This window comes from Onychostoma macrolepis, chromosome 25, assembly GCF_012432095.1.
Source record: "Onychostoma macrolepis isolate SWU-2019 chromosome 25, ASM1243209v1, whole genome shotgun sequence".
NCBI classification, from domain to species: Eukaryota; Metazoa; Chordata; class Actinopteri; order Cypriniformes; family Cyprinidae; genus Onychostoma; species Onychostoma macrolepis.
Genome location: NC_081179.1, coordinates 1,052,994 through 1,068,992, shown reverse-complemented (window position 1 = coordinate 1,068,992; position 15,999 = coordinate 1,052,994). Strand labels below are relative to the sequence as shown.

General features: G+C 33.5%; 1 protein-coding gene across 4 annotated transcripts; it reads right to left on the bottom strand.

Moving 5' to 3' along the window:
* Positions 1-446: 446 nt before the first annotated feature.
* gxylt1a (glucoside xylosyltransferase 1a) lies at positions 447-12,895 on the bottom strand. 4 transcript variants are annotated; one of them, XM_058767806.1, is made up of 8 exons: positions 12,652-12,895; positions 11,595-11,687; positions 11,267-11,426; positions 10,233-10,364; positions 8,157-8,393; positions 7,444-7,567; positions 6,712-6,884; positions 447-1,951 (listed from the first exon to the last, which is right to left on the bottom strand). In XM_058767806.1, the coding sequence occupies exons 1-8, from the start codon at positions 12,819-12,821 to the stop codon at positions 1,778-1,780; spliced, it is 1,263 nt and encodes a 420-aa protein (XP_058623789.1). In that variant the 5' UTR covers positions 12,822-12,895; the 3' UTR covers positions 447-1,777. The 4 variants fall into 4 exon arrangements, with proteins under 4 accessions (XP_058623789.1, XP_058623787.1, XP_058623788.1 ...); XM_058767804.1 differs by having other exon boundaries at positions 448-1,951; positions 8,157-8,408; XM_058767805.1 differs by having other exon boundaries at positions 448-1,951; positions 8,157-8,396.
* Positions 12,896-15,999: the final 3,104 nt, after the last annotated feature.

Genomic DNA, 15,999 nt, shown 5'->3' with positions numbered 1-15,999 from the left:
CTTCGTTAACTTGTGGGTCATTTTCACATTTCTATATTTAAATTAATCTGTAAATTTCTCAGTAACACATCAGAGCACATCTATTAATCATTACAAATGACCTGACAAAACCTTTTTTGTTTAATATATATATTAGTGCTGTCAAACGATTAATCGCATCCAAAATTAAAAGTTTTTGTTTGCGTAATATATGTGTGTACTGTGTATATTTATTATGCATATATATATATATATATATATATATATAAATAAAGACACACACATACAGTACATATTTTTAAAATACTTATACATTTATATTCTTATAATTTATATTATATATAAATATATTTAATATATTAACATAACATTTTTCTTAAATATATACACATGTATGTGTGTGTGTTTATATATACATAATAAATATACACATTACACACACACATATATAATGTAAACAAAAACCTTTATTTTGGATGTGATTAATCGCAATTAAAATTTTTTATATTAAAACTTTTTTTAACCTTTATTTGAATTAATTGTATTTATTTATTAAAAAAAAAAAAAAATTGGTGAAATGTAACATAGGCATGCTTTCACCCAAAGACTATTATTACAGAAACTGTTTCAAACAGGATCATTGCAAAAGTTGTCAAAAATAACCTGAATAAAAATAATTGTAATTCTAATAACTGTAATTAAAAATTTTTTTTTTTTTGCAACACAAATAATCCTATAATCCCACATTTATATTTTCAGACACAATATAAAGATTAAAAGCAATTATAATACAAATTCATCAACTTTTTGCATACAAGCTTTGATTTTTGTGTAAATCTGATAAACCTGAATTGATTTTCACATATATAACAGCTCGTTTAGTATTCTGAGAAAACACTGAACATCATTACAGAGAGCTAGAAGTAAAGACGAACGCGGGCGTCTCGGGTGTGAAAGGGTTATTAAACAGTCAATATGAAAAGTGCTGGTCTGGAATCACTTTATATCCCATGAATATCGTAGTGAAACAGAGAAGAGCTGATCCTGGATCAGCAGAAACTCAGAGATGAGATTGTTTCTTCATCAGGTTTGTAGAAATGCGTCGCTGCATCAGTGTCTCAGTGAATGGGTGCCGTCAGAATGAGAGTCCAAACAGCTGATAAAAACATCACATATCATAAAATAATACACATAACAAACATAATCCATAATAACTCTTCCTCCAGTAAAAAGTGCATCTGCTGTTGCCTCTAACATCAAAATCCAGCCACATATTTGTTTAGAGCTGTTTTGATCTGTGCAGATCTCTCTCCTGATTCAGACCAGACCAGCGTTATTATGAATTATGGATTCATATTTGAGTTGTACATGTCTTAATGCTGGATTTGTTTCAGCTCCAGATGTTAACTGATGGATTATTGTGATGTTTTTATCAGCTGTTTGGACTCTCATTCTGACGGCACCCATTCACTGAGAGACTGATGCAGAGACACATTTCTCCAGATCTGATGAAGAAACGCACTCATCGTAATCTCAGACGGCCTGAGGATGAGCACACTGGGTGAACGATTCCTTCTGTAATTGTTATCAGATGTGAGACTAATGTAAACCTCTCTGTAGTGAAGGTACCTGATGAAGGGCGCTCACTGCGTCACGTTTGTGAGATCAAACGCAGGTCCCTGAAGAGCAGAAGCTCTGGAGTCTGTCAGACGGGAGGCTCAGTGTTTTACGTGTGTGTGTTGAATCTGATTGTCAGCCGCTGATCGTCTGGATCGTATCTGAAGCGGTCGCTCGTAACTCAAACCTCTGCTCGTCTGGAGCTGTCGCGATCTTTCTGAAGCTCTGTGACGCTTTCACGCAGTCGTTTGGTGAAGACGAGTCGAGATCGGCCGCAGTATGTGTGATCGGCGCTCTTCAGCTTCTCCTCCAGCGGCACAAGCAAACCACGCACCGGATCTGCATCGAACGGAAACTAAAAACCAGACAGAAGAGCGTCAGATGTGCTGCATATGAGCAGACGAACTCTCAGCACCTCGTTAACATCATTCAGATCAGAGTCCGTCTCATATAAGACCAATCCATCAGCAATAATAATCACCCAACGTGATATTCACAGAGAGACGCTGTGTGTGTGTGTGTGTGTGTGTGTGTGTGTGTGTGTGTGTGTGTGTGTGTGTGTGTGTGTGTGTGTGTGGGCCTGAGGACTAATGATGGTGATTATGATACAGATTTAAGAATGTCTAAGAACAGTTCTATCTTAAGAAATTCATCATGTCCTGACCTTATTTCATAAAAAAAAAAAAAATAATAATAATAAAAAATGTTTTTTTAAATTGCTTAATGAAAAGTAAACATTCTTTAGGACCATACATTTTTTTGTGCAATTTTTTTTTTTTTTCAGATTTCACCCAAATTCTCATTACTGTAATAAATAAATAAATAATAATAATTTAATAATAATATAATAATTGTATATTTTTATATAATAATTATATATAATAATAATAATTACATTAAATGTAAATTATTTATTAGTGTTACTCTAATAGCATTAACCATTATATTTTTAATTGACATTTTCCATTTTTATTTGTATATTTGTATATTTAGCATTTTAGACTTCATTTTTATATTTTCTTTTTAACTAAGTAAAAATTTTTGTACTTTTGTTGTGTGATTATTATTATTGTTGTTAAATGTCTCTATAGCTCTTATTAAATTTTATTTCAGTTTTAGTTTTAGTTACTTTAATTCAAATTAAATAAAATACAAAATTATGTCTTGGCAACTAGTTGAAATAAAATAAGTTTTATATATGCTATTACACCACTCTATTATTTTTCTATGTTATTTATCATGTTATTATATGTTAATATTTCAGATAATGTTTTGTTATGGTTTTGGTTTTAGTTTTAATTTTACTTAATGACAATAAACCTGGTATTTAAACACAATTATAAGTTTTTTGTTTGGTAAAAAACAAATAATTATTTAAGTCATAAATTATGTCATAAAAATACTGTCACGATGCAATACACACTTAATCATCCCAAAAACCCATTGTCATTTTCTTTATGTTTCAGTTGCAACAAAATCAAGAAAAATAAATGTACATGTTGGACCTGAGATAAAAACAAAGAGTTTTTTGAGCACAAAGAGTAATTGTGCTATTAAAAACCACCGGTCTGGATCGCATATAGCATTGCATAATATAAATAGCCAACATAAAGTATATAAATTACAAAATAAAAAATAAAGAAAGAAATAATTTACAGGGTACCACTAGGATTTTAAAAATAAAATGCAAGGCTTTTTAAGACCTGCACAAATCAAATAAATACTATATGAGCGGGGAAGGGCAATGTCTACAGTAACATATTAAACCATAAAATGACTGCAAAAAACATGATTTGCAGTTCAAAGTTTTATAAAGTGACAAACTTAACATTTCAGCCTTTAAAATATTTTTAAGAAATAACTAAAAGGGATGAGTCAGAAGTATAAAGAATAATTTTGATGGCAGAGGATTAATTTGCACTTTTAATAACCCCGCCTGCTGTTTTTGCTCAGAACAAAAAGCTTTCAAAAATTCAAAAATCAGCTTTCCAAAATCTAAAACATTTAAACAGAAGATGTCTTGTGTGTTTTAAATTAAAATAATTCTTTACACTTTTGACTCATCCCTTTCCTTTATTTCTATTCTAAGGCTAAGACATGAGGTTCTGTCTGTCACTAGGTGGCGCTGTAGTGATACAGTGGTTTCCACGGTAACGGCTGAACACAAAGCAGAGCTCATAAATGATACTTTCAGACATTATACTGTACGTCCATGAGATGAAACGAAAGGCAGTCGGTTCACTTCAGAGATAAATTCATATTAAAAACACCAGCCCTGCATTTTGACTTTGAAATGTTTATTTTATTATTTCACTTTAATCGTGACAGTCTTAACATATTTAATGTAACTGAGCATGGGCAGTTTTGCTTACCTTTTACACGACTTGAAAGCGCAGACTCTCCCATGAAAAAAAGCTGAATTTACAGGAGACTTTACATTATTTTAACCATAATTTTAAGCACTTTATCCAAAATCCAAGCACTTTTCAAACCTTGAAAACACTATGTTAAAATTCAAGCATATTCAAGGATTTCAAGCACCGGTCCGAACCCTGAACGATTGTGACGTTTGAACTGAACGTGTGTCAGACTGATGGACGTGGAGCTCGTTCTGTGTGTGTTCGGCTGTTGATCTGGACATGAACTCAGTGGGCGCAGAAACAATGAGACGCATCCAGCTGAATCATGGGACGGCGCTAATGGCAGCTCATTTAGCTAATGGTGCACCATACTTCCTGTGATACGAGAGAACCACTGACCGTAATGACCACACACACACACACACACACACACACACACATATACACACACACACACACACACACACACACACACACACACATATATACTATCCAACTCAAATGATGCAGAATGAAAATACATAACATATCTATGTTTTTTCCCCCATTTTTTATTCAAATACAATTTATTATTAAAAAATTTGTTTAAATACATCTCATCAACCTTATAGCTTAAAGAGATGTTTTCAGTTCATCTCAAGCAATGACTTCTGGAGAAACTGAGTCTATTTCTAAGATTCAGATTCATTAGTTCAATTCAGACTGAATCATAAATCAGTTCAACTGACTCAAAATGTTAAAAATAGTGATTCCTTGCAAAATGTATAAAGACCCAATTTAGAAAACTGGTAAACTAAACTCTATACCAATGCAAACCGTTATTTGGAAAATAATTAGTTTCTATTAAATTTCATTGTTTTTTTTTTTTCTCTACTCACTTTAATACTGTACTGTTAGATATATTATTTATTTATTTATTTACTTTAACTTAATTTACTAATTTTAATAAAAACATACATTGTTTGCCTATTTATTTGAACCTAATTTGCATTATTTATTTAAATGTAATTTTACTGTTTACCTATTTATTTATTTTAATCTAATCTAATCTATTACTATTATTATTATTTATTTAAATTAGAATAGGTAAACAATACAATTAGATTAATATAATTTTTATTATTTACTTAATCATTTGTAATATTTACTCTGTATTATTTAATCATTTGTGTTTATTTATTTTAATCAAATTGTTTTGTTTACCTATTTATTTCAAATCTAATTTGTTTCACTTAATGTTTTTAGAAATATCTATTTTAATCAATTATTTGTTTACCTAATGTTTAATCTATTTTTTATTAGTTTTTATTTATTTACTTATTTTAATATATTTTTATTGTTCATCCTTTTATTTAGTAAGTTTTAATATTTATTCACTTATTTATTTTAATATCACTTTTTATTATTTGCCTATTTATTTTACTATTTAATTAATAATAATTTAATGAATAAATTACTTAATTTACTTAATATTAATTTATTTAATTTATTTATACTAAATTTATTTGTCTCTTGTTTCAATCTAATTGTTTGTGTATTTATTTAAAAAAAAAAAAAAAAAAAAAAAAAGTTACTTATTTCTTTTTACACAGTTTTTCTCAAAAGCTTCCACCGGACCCCGGTTTGAAAACCCTTGGTCTAGTCAAATAACACAGCGCTGTATATTCATTGTTGTGTTCTGCTAGCAAGGACAATACAATCGTCTATTTATTATCTATAGATTATTTCACGACACTCAGAAACGTTCCCGTCTCAGCGACGGTACACAGCGTGTGTGAACTGTGGGAAAAACACACCCTGCAAACAAACGCTGATCCTCCAGAGCTGCCAGCTGGATCAGAAGAGATCTCCGGCAGCCCGAGAGAAACAAGACAGAGAGGAGCGCTCCAAACAGACATCTGAGCTCATTACAGCGACTGGCTGCAGACACACCTGAACAGGTGTCCACACACACACACTCACAGCGAGCCGCAGCGCTCAGATTAACAGCGTCTAATTAGATTTTATGGGTTACGCAAACGCTCCTAATGAAATCACACCATGACCATATTAAACACTCGCGGCAGGAGAGCGACCGCAGCTCCACACGACAGCGACCAGCTAAAAATAACACAAAAACAACTGAGGAATGACCCAGAAATCAATAATATAAAAACAAACATGTCTGATAACTGATAATGAAATCCTGCTGTGGGTCATATTCAGTGTTATTTTTTTATTATAGCTTTTATTAGTATTTTTAATTACGTTTCTATTTTAATTTTAGTTAGAATTGTAGTAATTTTGTAGTGTTTTTGTCATTTTCATTCATTTTTGTTTTTTAAAATAAGTTTATATAGTTTTTATTAATTTTTTTTATTAGTTGATCAAGTTAAACTGACTGAAAATTAGAAATACTGCCTTGGAAACTAGCTGAAATAAAATAGGTTTGTTTTTTTAATACTTTATTTCAGTTAAACCTTTTTGTTCCGTTTTGTTAATTGCTCTGGAAACAAAAAAAGTTTTTTATTTTAATATTTAATTTAATTTAAAGTTTTGTTGTGCATTTTTTAAATTAGTATATTTTTGTATATATAGTTATTAATCTTTTTTCAGTTTTATTTTGATGTATTTTAGTACATCAAGTTAAAATCAGAATCATGTTACCTAGGCAACTAGCTAAAATAAAATCAGTTCAAAGTTTGTAAATGTTTCATTTGATTTGATTCGAAGTGAACGGAATGTTAATGTATCGTTTGTAACACTGTGATCTCACCTGCTGAATGGCGTCATAAACGGCTCTGAAGGCGGGCTGCTTGTCGTCATGGTAAACGCCGCGGTTGCCGTGGAGAACGTAAACACCGTTCTGTTCAGCGCTGATGCAGTTGCTGCCGTAAATACAGTGATCAGGACGATAATTCCAGTGACACTCGATCAGCAGCAGACTCTCTGAGAGCAGACACAGTCAGAATCAATGAGATACACTGCACTGCTCAAATTCAGCAGGTTTCTTGGGAATTATTGTGACCCTGGAGCACAAAACCAGTCATAAGGGAAATAGAGATTTATGCATCATCTGAAAGCTGAATAAATAATCTTTCCATTGATGTATGGTTTGTTAGGATCGGACAATATTTGTCTGAGATACAACTATTTGAAAATCTGGAATCTGAGGGTGCAAAAAAATCTAAATATTGAGAAAATCACCTTTAAAGTTGTTCAAATGAAGTTCTTAGCAATGCATATTACTAATCAGAAATGAAGTTTTGATATATTTACGGTAGGAAATTTACAAAATGTCTTGATGGAACATGATCTTTACTTAATATCCTAATGATTTTTGGCATAAAAGAAAAATGTATAATTTTGACCCATACAATGTATTGTTGGCTATTGCTACAAATATACCTGTGCTGCTTATGACTGCTTTTGTGCTCCAGAGTCACATATGAGCACATGATGATGATGATGATGATGAAGAAGAGGATCTGCAGGTGAGCTGGTGTACCTGGGTTATGGTGGAAGATGATGTTAAGCAGGTCTTGATCTCCCCATGTGATGTTCAGCTTGTATTTGTGTAACAGAGGCATCAGGAGATCGGCCCACTTCAGATCCACTGCTGCCAGGTCGTTCTGTCCACACACACACACACACACACACACACACACACACACACACACACACACACACACACTCGTGTTCATCAGTCTCAGGTGGCTGATCTGTGTGCATGTTTTTACATAGTTATTCTCACTCAGGCTCATGTACGACAGACAAATGAATGATGAAACCGCTTCAGTAATGTGGAAATATGGGAAAATGATCAGGAGTAAAACAACAGCGACCTCTGCTGGTGAGAATGAAAAAAAAAAAAAACATGCATTGTTTTTATCAACATCAAGATTTAAGGTTTAAAATGTGTATGTATGTTTCTTATTTTCAATATTTTATTGTAATTATCAAAGTAATTATTTTGTTGCTTTAACTCCTCAGTGTCCATTAAAGACAATTAATCTAAAAATGGCTAAATATCCATCAACTGGGCCAAAATATCAATTTGTCCAAAACGGATTCACAAATGAAAAGCAAAAGAATTGATTTTGGGCTAAAATGTACATTTCTTAATCACTGTTATGATTTTATTGGATCTTAATCGATTCTTTATTGGATCATGAGTGTGTGTCTTTAGTTAAACGGCGATGAATCGCGGGTGTGCCGTACCTTGAAGTGTTTGTCTCTGATGCGTGTCATGTTCATGAGCATGACTCCGGAGTTGACGCCGGTCTTGCCGTAGTACGGGTGTCGAGCGAAGCGGTTGTACCAGCCGATCCGCGGCTCCTCGTGCTCCGGGGCCATCGCTGCCAGCTGACTGCCGTTAAACCGGGACAGAAAGCTCCAGACGTCCTCCGCCGGCCGCAGGAACAGCACATCCGTGTCCACGTACAGCACAGAGTCCACCTGCTTCAGAATCAGCTGACAAACCAGCACTCAGTCACTTACAGGGCAAACATTTAGATATCAAACTTATTTATTCTGAGCCTCTTTTTGCAAAACATTCAATTGCTGCTGAAGAAAAAATATTAGACAACTAAACAAAATCTCATGCAATTTCTGAACGGAATGATTCAATGACTCACTCGAGACTGACTCACTGGATGAATCAGTGTTTTCGAACGAATCTCTTGAATGAATTGAATCACTCGGTGCAGCACACCATGATATGTATGTATATATCATATTTTTTATAATATTCATGTTATTATGTATATATTGTGTATTTAGAAATGCTTTGCTTACACACTTTCACACAAGCTGTTTCTATTCAGTAAATCTGCCTGAATCCAGACGATTTAAGCTGTTTTATGAGGTTTGAGTTCATTTTGTGTATTAACTGACTGTTGTATTGTACTATATGACTATGTATTTAATATTTCATATGTATGATATGAACTAGGTACACTTTCAAAGACATTTTTAACAGCCCAAAAAAAACATGCACACACAGGAATTGATTGGTGGAACTGAAATTTTTATTTTTACAAGAAGCACCCGATTCTGGAACTGATTTTTGATTCCTAACCGTAGTCACTTATTAGACTTCAAAGAGCTTACAGACACGATCTGTGAGGAGAAAACCAACTCTGCACTCAGTTCTGCTCTGGATTGGAAACGCAAACTTCAAAGCGTCCATCGTAACACGGCAAAACCAGGTTTAGAGAAGCACGAGCGGCTCTTTGCCGTCAGAGGACTCTGAACTCAACACCAAACTGCAGTTTTACTTCTGCACAGTGACATATTTCCAATTTAAAAAGACTAGATATAATTATTAAGGAAGGAAATTGAGTCAAGTTTGACAAGTTGTAGACACCTTGATCCTTCAAAGCATATCTACTGCATATCATATATATTACATATTAAATACATAGTCATATAGTATAGTATAACAGTCAGTTGATACACAAAATGAACTCAAACCTCATAAAACAGCTTAAATCGTCTGGATTCAGGCAGATTTACTGAATAGAATCAGCTTGTGTGAAAGATTATTAAATACATAATATATACATAATAACATGATTTCTGGGTTACTGGGTATTTGCGTTAACAACAGCTATATATCATAAAATGATGATCAGAAATGAGTTATTCACATTTACAATGTGTCCCTGCAGCACAAAAGCAGTAATAAGCAGCACAGCTATATTTGTAGCAATAGCCAACAATTCACTGTTTGTGTCAAAATTGGGTCATTTTTATTTTATGCCAAAAATCATTAGGATATTAAGTAAAGATCATGTTCCAAGATATTTTGTAAATTTCTTACTGTAAATGTATAAAAACTTAATTTTTGATTAGTAATATGCATTGCTAAGAATTCATTTGAACAACTTTAAAGGTGATTTTCTCAATATTTTGATTTTTTTGCACCCTCAGATTCCAGATTTTCAAATAGTTGCATCTCAGCCAAATATTGTCCAACAAACCATACATCAATGGAAAGATGATTTATTCAGCTTTCAGATGATGTACAAATCTCAATTTCGAAAAATTGACACTTAAGACTGGTTTTGTGCTCCAGGGTCACATATGTATACATAGAACACAAAATGAACTTTAACCTCAAAGTATAGGAAGTATGCTTAAATCATCTGGATTCAGGCAGATTTACTGATTTCACTGTGCGATTAACCCACAAAATCTTTTTCATTATTTTATATTGCATAAATTAAATATATGTTGCAAAAGGCCGTGTTAAACAGGTGTAGAGCGCGTCTCTCGTTGGGTTCAGATACTCACGGGGAGGAAGAGTCTCTGTGAAGCGCAGGGTTTGAAGAGTCTCTTCCACTCTCTGGCGTTATCGCTGGGGAAGTTTATGGGATAAATACTGTAGTCCAACCTGGAGCGAAATCTCTGCGGCCACGACTCCAGCTGCACGAGACAGACGCGGTTTCATGAAGGTGAACATGTGCTGTTTTGAGAAAATATTAAGCTACACGATTCAACCGTTTGATGATATTCACTGTATATCTCGAGCTACCCAACTAACACAAACATGTTCAGAATGTTTTGCTTTAAATTATAATAACACTACTTCTGAATTTCTCTGAACATTCAAAACATACAGTTAAAAATGTTTTTTGGGGGTTATTCGAACGTTACATGAACATTCCATTTTATCATTTTGCAAACGTTATGAGAATGTTACTTTTGAACGTTCTAAAACAAGCTGTAACATTTAAAAACATCAGACGAACTTCTAAAATCTTTTTTAAAAACTGTTCCATGAATGATGTATAAATAATGTTTTAGCGCTGACATTTTTTTAGTGCAAGAAATAAAATATAGTTAGCGTCTAAGGCATGTTTTCCACAAAATGAACACAAGTAGTATATTTGATCATTTGCATTTCCATGCATCAGTAAAATAGCAATATTTACCTGCTTATATTATTCCTAAAACATTTTAAACGCCTCTCTGTGAACATTAAATGTACCAGTTTACTGTAAATACAGTTTTGTCATTAAACTTTAAATCACAAAACTATAAAAACATCTCTGTTAATGCTCTCATACAAAAGTCAAGTATCTTATTTGCATAATAAAAACACGTGTTGAGTTATTTATTGTCTGGTTTACTGTATTTATTGTTTTGCATTATGTTTGTAATTGCATTTTATGTCCATTTAATGTTTTGTAGCACTTTAGGTTTGAGAAAAGTGCATTATACATAAAATGTACTTTTACTGTTATTAATATCAACACCATCTAAATATTTACAGCGTTGCTTAATTTTTATGTTGCCATAAGAACACTGTATATATCTGGGCTCACCGCCTGTCTGAAGCCGGCATGGAGGTCATCTTCTGCGAAAATGTGAAAGTGTAAATGTCTGTGGCTGAAGAGGACGGCAGATTTCAGCATGGTGAGCGTCTCCTCCAGCCTGGAGCCGCAGGCCACCACCGCCAGCTCGACCGGGTCACGAGGAGCCGACCTGAACCACACACAGAGACCGCAGTCATCAATAACAGCTTCTGCAAACTCCATCCAGCACAACAGCCAGATGCACACGTTATGTATAAATAATAAAAGCACGCGCTCAACAGCTAAACATTAAACCGCACACACAGACGAATCTAGATCTAGAGCCGAAGGTCTGTACCTAAGAGCCGAGTCCGTAACGCAGTGGTTCGGGCACACAGCGGCGCTGATTCTCCAATACGCTTCCCAATGAGTGACAGAGCCTGAATTACACCTGACGAGAGACACACAGGCTCTTCATCAACACACACCTGCTTTAGCTCAGGATCAGAGACACTCAGGTCTGTGTAGAACAATGTGTCTTTTCCATTCAGATAAATAAATATATAATAGATAAATAACAATATGTAGTAACACAGGGGTTGAGGAAGAGTTTAGAGAAAAACTGTAAATGTAACAACAACAACAATAATTATTATTATTATTAAAATAAATATAAATACATAAAAATAATATAAAAATATAAGTAATACAATTATATCAAAATAAATAAATAAAAATTATATTTTAAATTGGTATAGTATTTACAATTATTTTGAATTGGGTTCTTATACATGAAAATATAATAATACAGCTGCTTTTTGGTCATATTTAGGGGTCCATGGCATCTAAAATACTGAGAGGAAAAACCTGTACTAACGAGAAAAGGTCAAAATCACTCATTCAGCGGTGAACACAATAACAACGGATAATAACAATAAAATATAAACCTTTGTCATCTGCTAAATTGAACTCAAGATGACCTGGATCATGAATATTAATTACGTAACCTGACGTTCGCACAGCAGGCCTCGCTGATTGGCTGAAAGACTGACCGGAAGGCGGGCGCTACTCAGCGGACCAATTAACTGCCACTACTACGAAGGAAGCTTATGAATATTAAGCAAAATCAGCGTGACCAAATTATTAGGGTTAAATGACCAGAAATCCATCCCAAACAACTGTTAAGTTGACACAGCAGCCTTATATGAGTATAAGCCGTATCAAAGTACTCAAAAAAGGCAGCACTGGTTACGATTTGGGTTATTTATAACTCCTGTCCAGTCATTAAAGCTAGTTTAAAGCTGTCAGATCACGAGTCCAGTGTTTATAAGCTCAGTTTAGTGTCGTCGTGAAGATGTTTGTGCAGATGTTTGTATGTGTTGTTGTAAGGTTTGTGTGTGTTATTGTTTATTTACCTGTCATCCTGCGCGCGTTCACTCAGGCCTGGATCCGCTGCGCGTGTCCGCGGCGCTCGCTCCTGATGATCCGCGCTCTCCAGCGAAGACACGAGCTGATTAAACACATAGAGCAGCGAGCAGAAGACTAACAGCGTGCAGACGAACAGGACTCGAAGATACCGCCGCATTTTATAGCTAAAAGAGCAGCCATGGAGATAAATCACGCTGCTCGCCTCACTAACTACTATGGCGGAGCCGAGCTCATGAATATTAATCAGCTGCGTCGAAAACTTCCTGGAGCGTCCAGTCACGTGACCACGTGGCTCCGCCTTTCGGCCGAACGTCACGTTATAAGTCATATTATATTTACATTTTAGTCATTTGACGCTTTTATCCAAAGCAACTTACAAATAAATTTATAATATTTTAATTTTAAATTATTTAAAAAAGTTTTCGAGTGAAAAAAACAAAAACTATTTTTAAAATAATATTATGCATAATATTTCTACAATCTTGGCACTACAAATATTGTTTAGTGATGTACATTTCTATATATTTAGGCGTATTTCTGTCCTCTCTAGTTTTGAGGTTATTGATGTTACAGCAAATCGAATAAAAAAAAAAATGGATGAAAAAAACTTTAAAACAATCTATAGGCATCAAATTACAAGCATATTCTGCTGACGAATTTGTTGATTAAAAACATATTTTATTGATAGATAATATAATGAGTGTAGTTATACTCCTGAAAACACAACACACATCAATCATTGGCAGGTACAATCTTAACGTATTTGTTATTTTTATACAGTGAAATAACAATAAACACCTGCGCAAATTTTAGTCTAATTTCAATTTATTTATAGACACAAACTGTAACATTTTCATCACAAACAAAACTTTTGAACATTCATTGCTCAGGAAATAAGAATGTAAACATCTCCCTGAACAAATATAGCAGCGTGTTGTCACATTATATGGGCAATATAAACAACACTGATAAAAATGATTTTGTGGTGAAGTAAATATTACAGAAAAGCAAATGTAATTTCTACATTAAATAATTTAGTTCATTTTAGTAGATTTTACTTAATTCCTTATTTAAATTTTACTTAAAAAATATTCGTGCAAAAACTTGCAAAAGAAAAATTTAATAAATTGAACTTAATCTTTTCAGTGTATAAAACAATTATGAAACACAAAACTAAAAAAAAAATTAAAAAAAAAAAATTAAACAAACCAATGTTTTGGCCAACATTTGGGGAACCACTTTTGGTGCTGTATAGCACCAACTCTTGGTTCTTCAGCAGTTCTTTGAAATGACTGAGGGACTATATACAGGTGCATCTCAATAAATTAGAATGTCGTGGAAAAGTTAATTTATTTCAGTAATTCAACTCAAATTGTGAAACTCGTGTATTAAATAAATTCAATGCACACAGACTGAAGTAGTTTAAGTCTTTGGTTCTTTTAATTGTGAAAACAAAGACTTAAACTACTTCAGTCTGTGTGCATTGAATTTATTTAATACATGAGTTTCACAATTTGAGTTGAATTACTGAAATAAATTAACTTTTCCACGGTTCTTTGGGGTGATTAAAGTGCTATATAGTTTAAATGACCTTGTAGTTATATTCTGTTTATACTTAAACAGTACAAGATATTTGCACTTCATTATTATAATACTAAAACTGTAAAACTGTATGCAGTAATAACATACTGAGTGCAAATGACCATTTTTAATAAAATTATTAAATGGATGCCTACAACTGCCCCCATAACCTACCGATAAACACTTTATTATTAAATACCTATGAAGCACTTTATTTTACGGTGACAACATAAAGGGACAGTTTTAAGACGGAGCCTTAAATACTGTTGTTCAAATTTTGTTAAAATTTACCATAAAATTCAGTATCATATATTATGTTCTGATTTCAGCCTTTTAAGTAAAAGTAAAATGTTTTGTGACACAAGTGAGTTTATAATGGACACCTTGTGCAGATGTGAAAAATAGAAATGATATCGACCCATCAGTGCATGCTTTTATAAAAAAAGCACAATGTTTGTCTTCATAAAGTATTAACTGGCTTCACCTCTGAAATAACTTTTCTTTTCAGTAACTTTATAAGCACTCCACTAACTAGAAGCCACTCCACGTCAATCAGCAGTCGTTAAGAGTATTAGTGACTGTCTGCTTAATATCTGCTGACACTATTCTACTGACTGTAAAGTCATTTCTTCTACTAAACCTATCCTAACCAGTCTACTAATATTCTAATGTGTTGACTTGTAGTTAAAGTCAGTAGCATGTCTATTGTAACCAAGTTCTCTACTGCAATGCTGTTCTGTACTACATTTACTTTTATTCGTTTAGCAGACGCTTTTATCCAAAGTGACTTACAAATACAGAGCACTAGAAGTGATTCATCTTAGAGGCATTAACATGAGAAACTCTAGTAACAGAGGTTTGAGTCATCGCTGAGATCTTCTGCAGAGACTCGAGTGTGAATCTGAGTACTTTATGGACGCTGCACTGAAGGTAGTTACTCTGTTAACTGCTGACTCTTTACACAGTGTTTTTCTGGTACGAGTGAGTCGTTCATTGTGACCCACTGTTTCCTATTTTTCATATTTGTACAAGGTGTCCATTATAAATTCACTTGTGTCATGAAATATTTTACTTTAAAGGCTGAAATCAGAAGATAATATATGATAGTGTGTTTTATGGTAGTAAACTGAAATGATATTACGCTGATCAGCACACAGTGTGAATGTATGTATGTGGATTTACACGAGGCTGCACTGAAACATATGCAACATTATCTATTGGGTTCTGGCTCAGTCTGCTGCATATCAGCTAATATTTCCATAGATTCAGTCCTGGACATTCCTTCTCCTTCATCTTCAGGCGGAAGTGGACCTGTGAGTAATGATGTGAAACAACAACAAAAGATCTGTCAGAAGCTGAATGATATTTGTTTAAAATTGTCCGTCTGTACCTTTAACATGAATTGCATGAAGGATCAATAATGAAAGATTTTTAACTAATCCTAGTTAAAACTAATAATAAAACATACATATAATTTTACATATAATACAATTTTAGTTTAAGAGCAGAATTCACTGAAGTGTCACGAATATAAAAGCACTTCTAGAGAAAACAAGCGTTTTGTGTTTAAACACTCGTTGCATACCTCCTCCACGTACACGTACAGTCATTTGAATAGTAGAACAGTAATTTATGCCATAATAACCAAGTGTACGATCACCCTCCAGTTGTCTGCCGGCGAAGGTATATCTGTATCTGTCCACTATGAAAAACAACATTAATGGCAACGCAAGAAACAGCAAACATTAATGTAT

Excerpts from the sequence above, each read along its gene's own strand:
- gxylt1a (XM_058767804.1), bottom strand. The coding sequence starts at position 12,821 with ATGCGGCGGTATCTTCGAGTCCTGTTCGTCTGCACGCTGTTAGTCTTC. Across the intron at positions 8,409-10,232 it reads CACAGAGACTCTTCCTCCCC|CTGATTCTGAAGCAGGTGGA; the intron begins GTGAGTATCTGA and ends CTGGTTTGTCAG. Across the intron at positions 1,952-6,711 it reads TTTATGACGCCATTCAGCAG|TTTCCGTTCGATGCAGATCC; the intron begins GTGAGATCACAG and ends TCTGGTTTTTAG.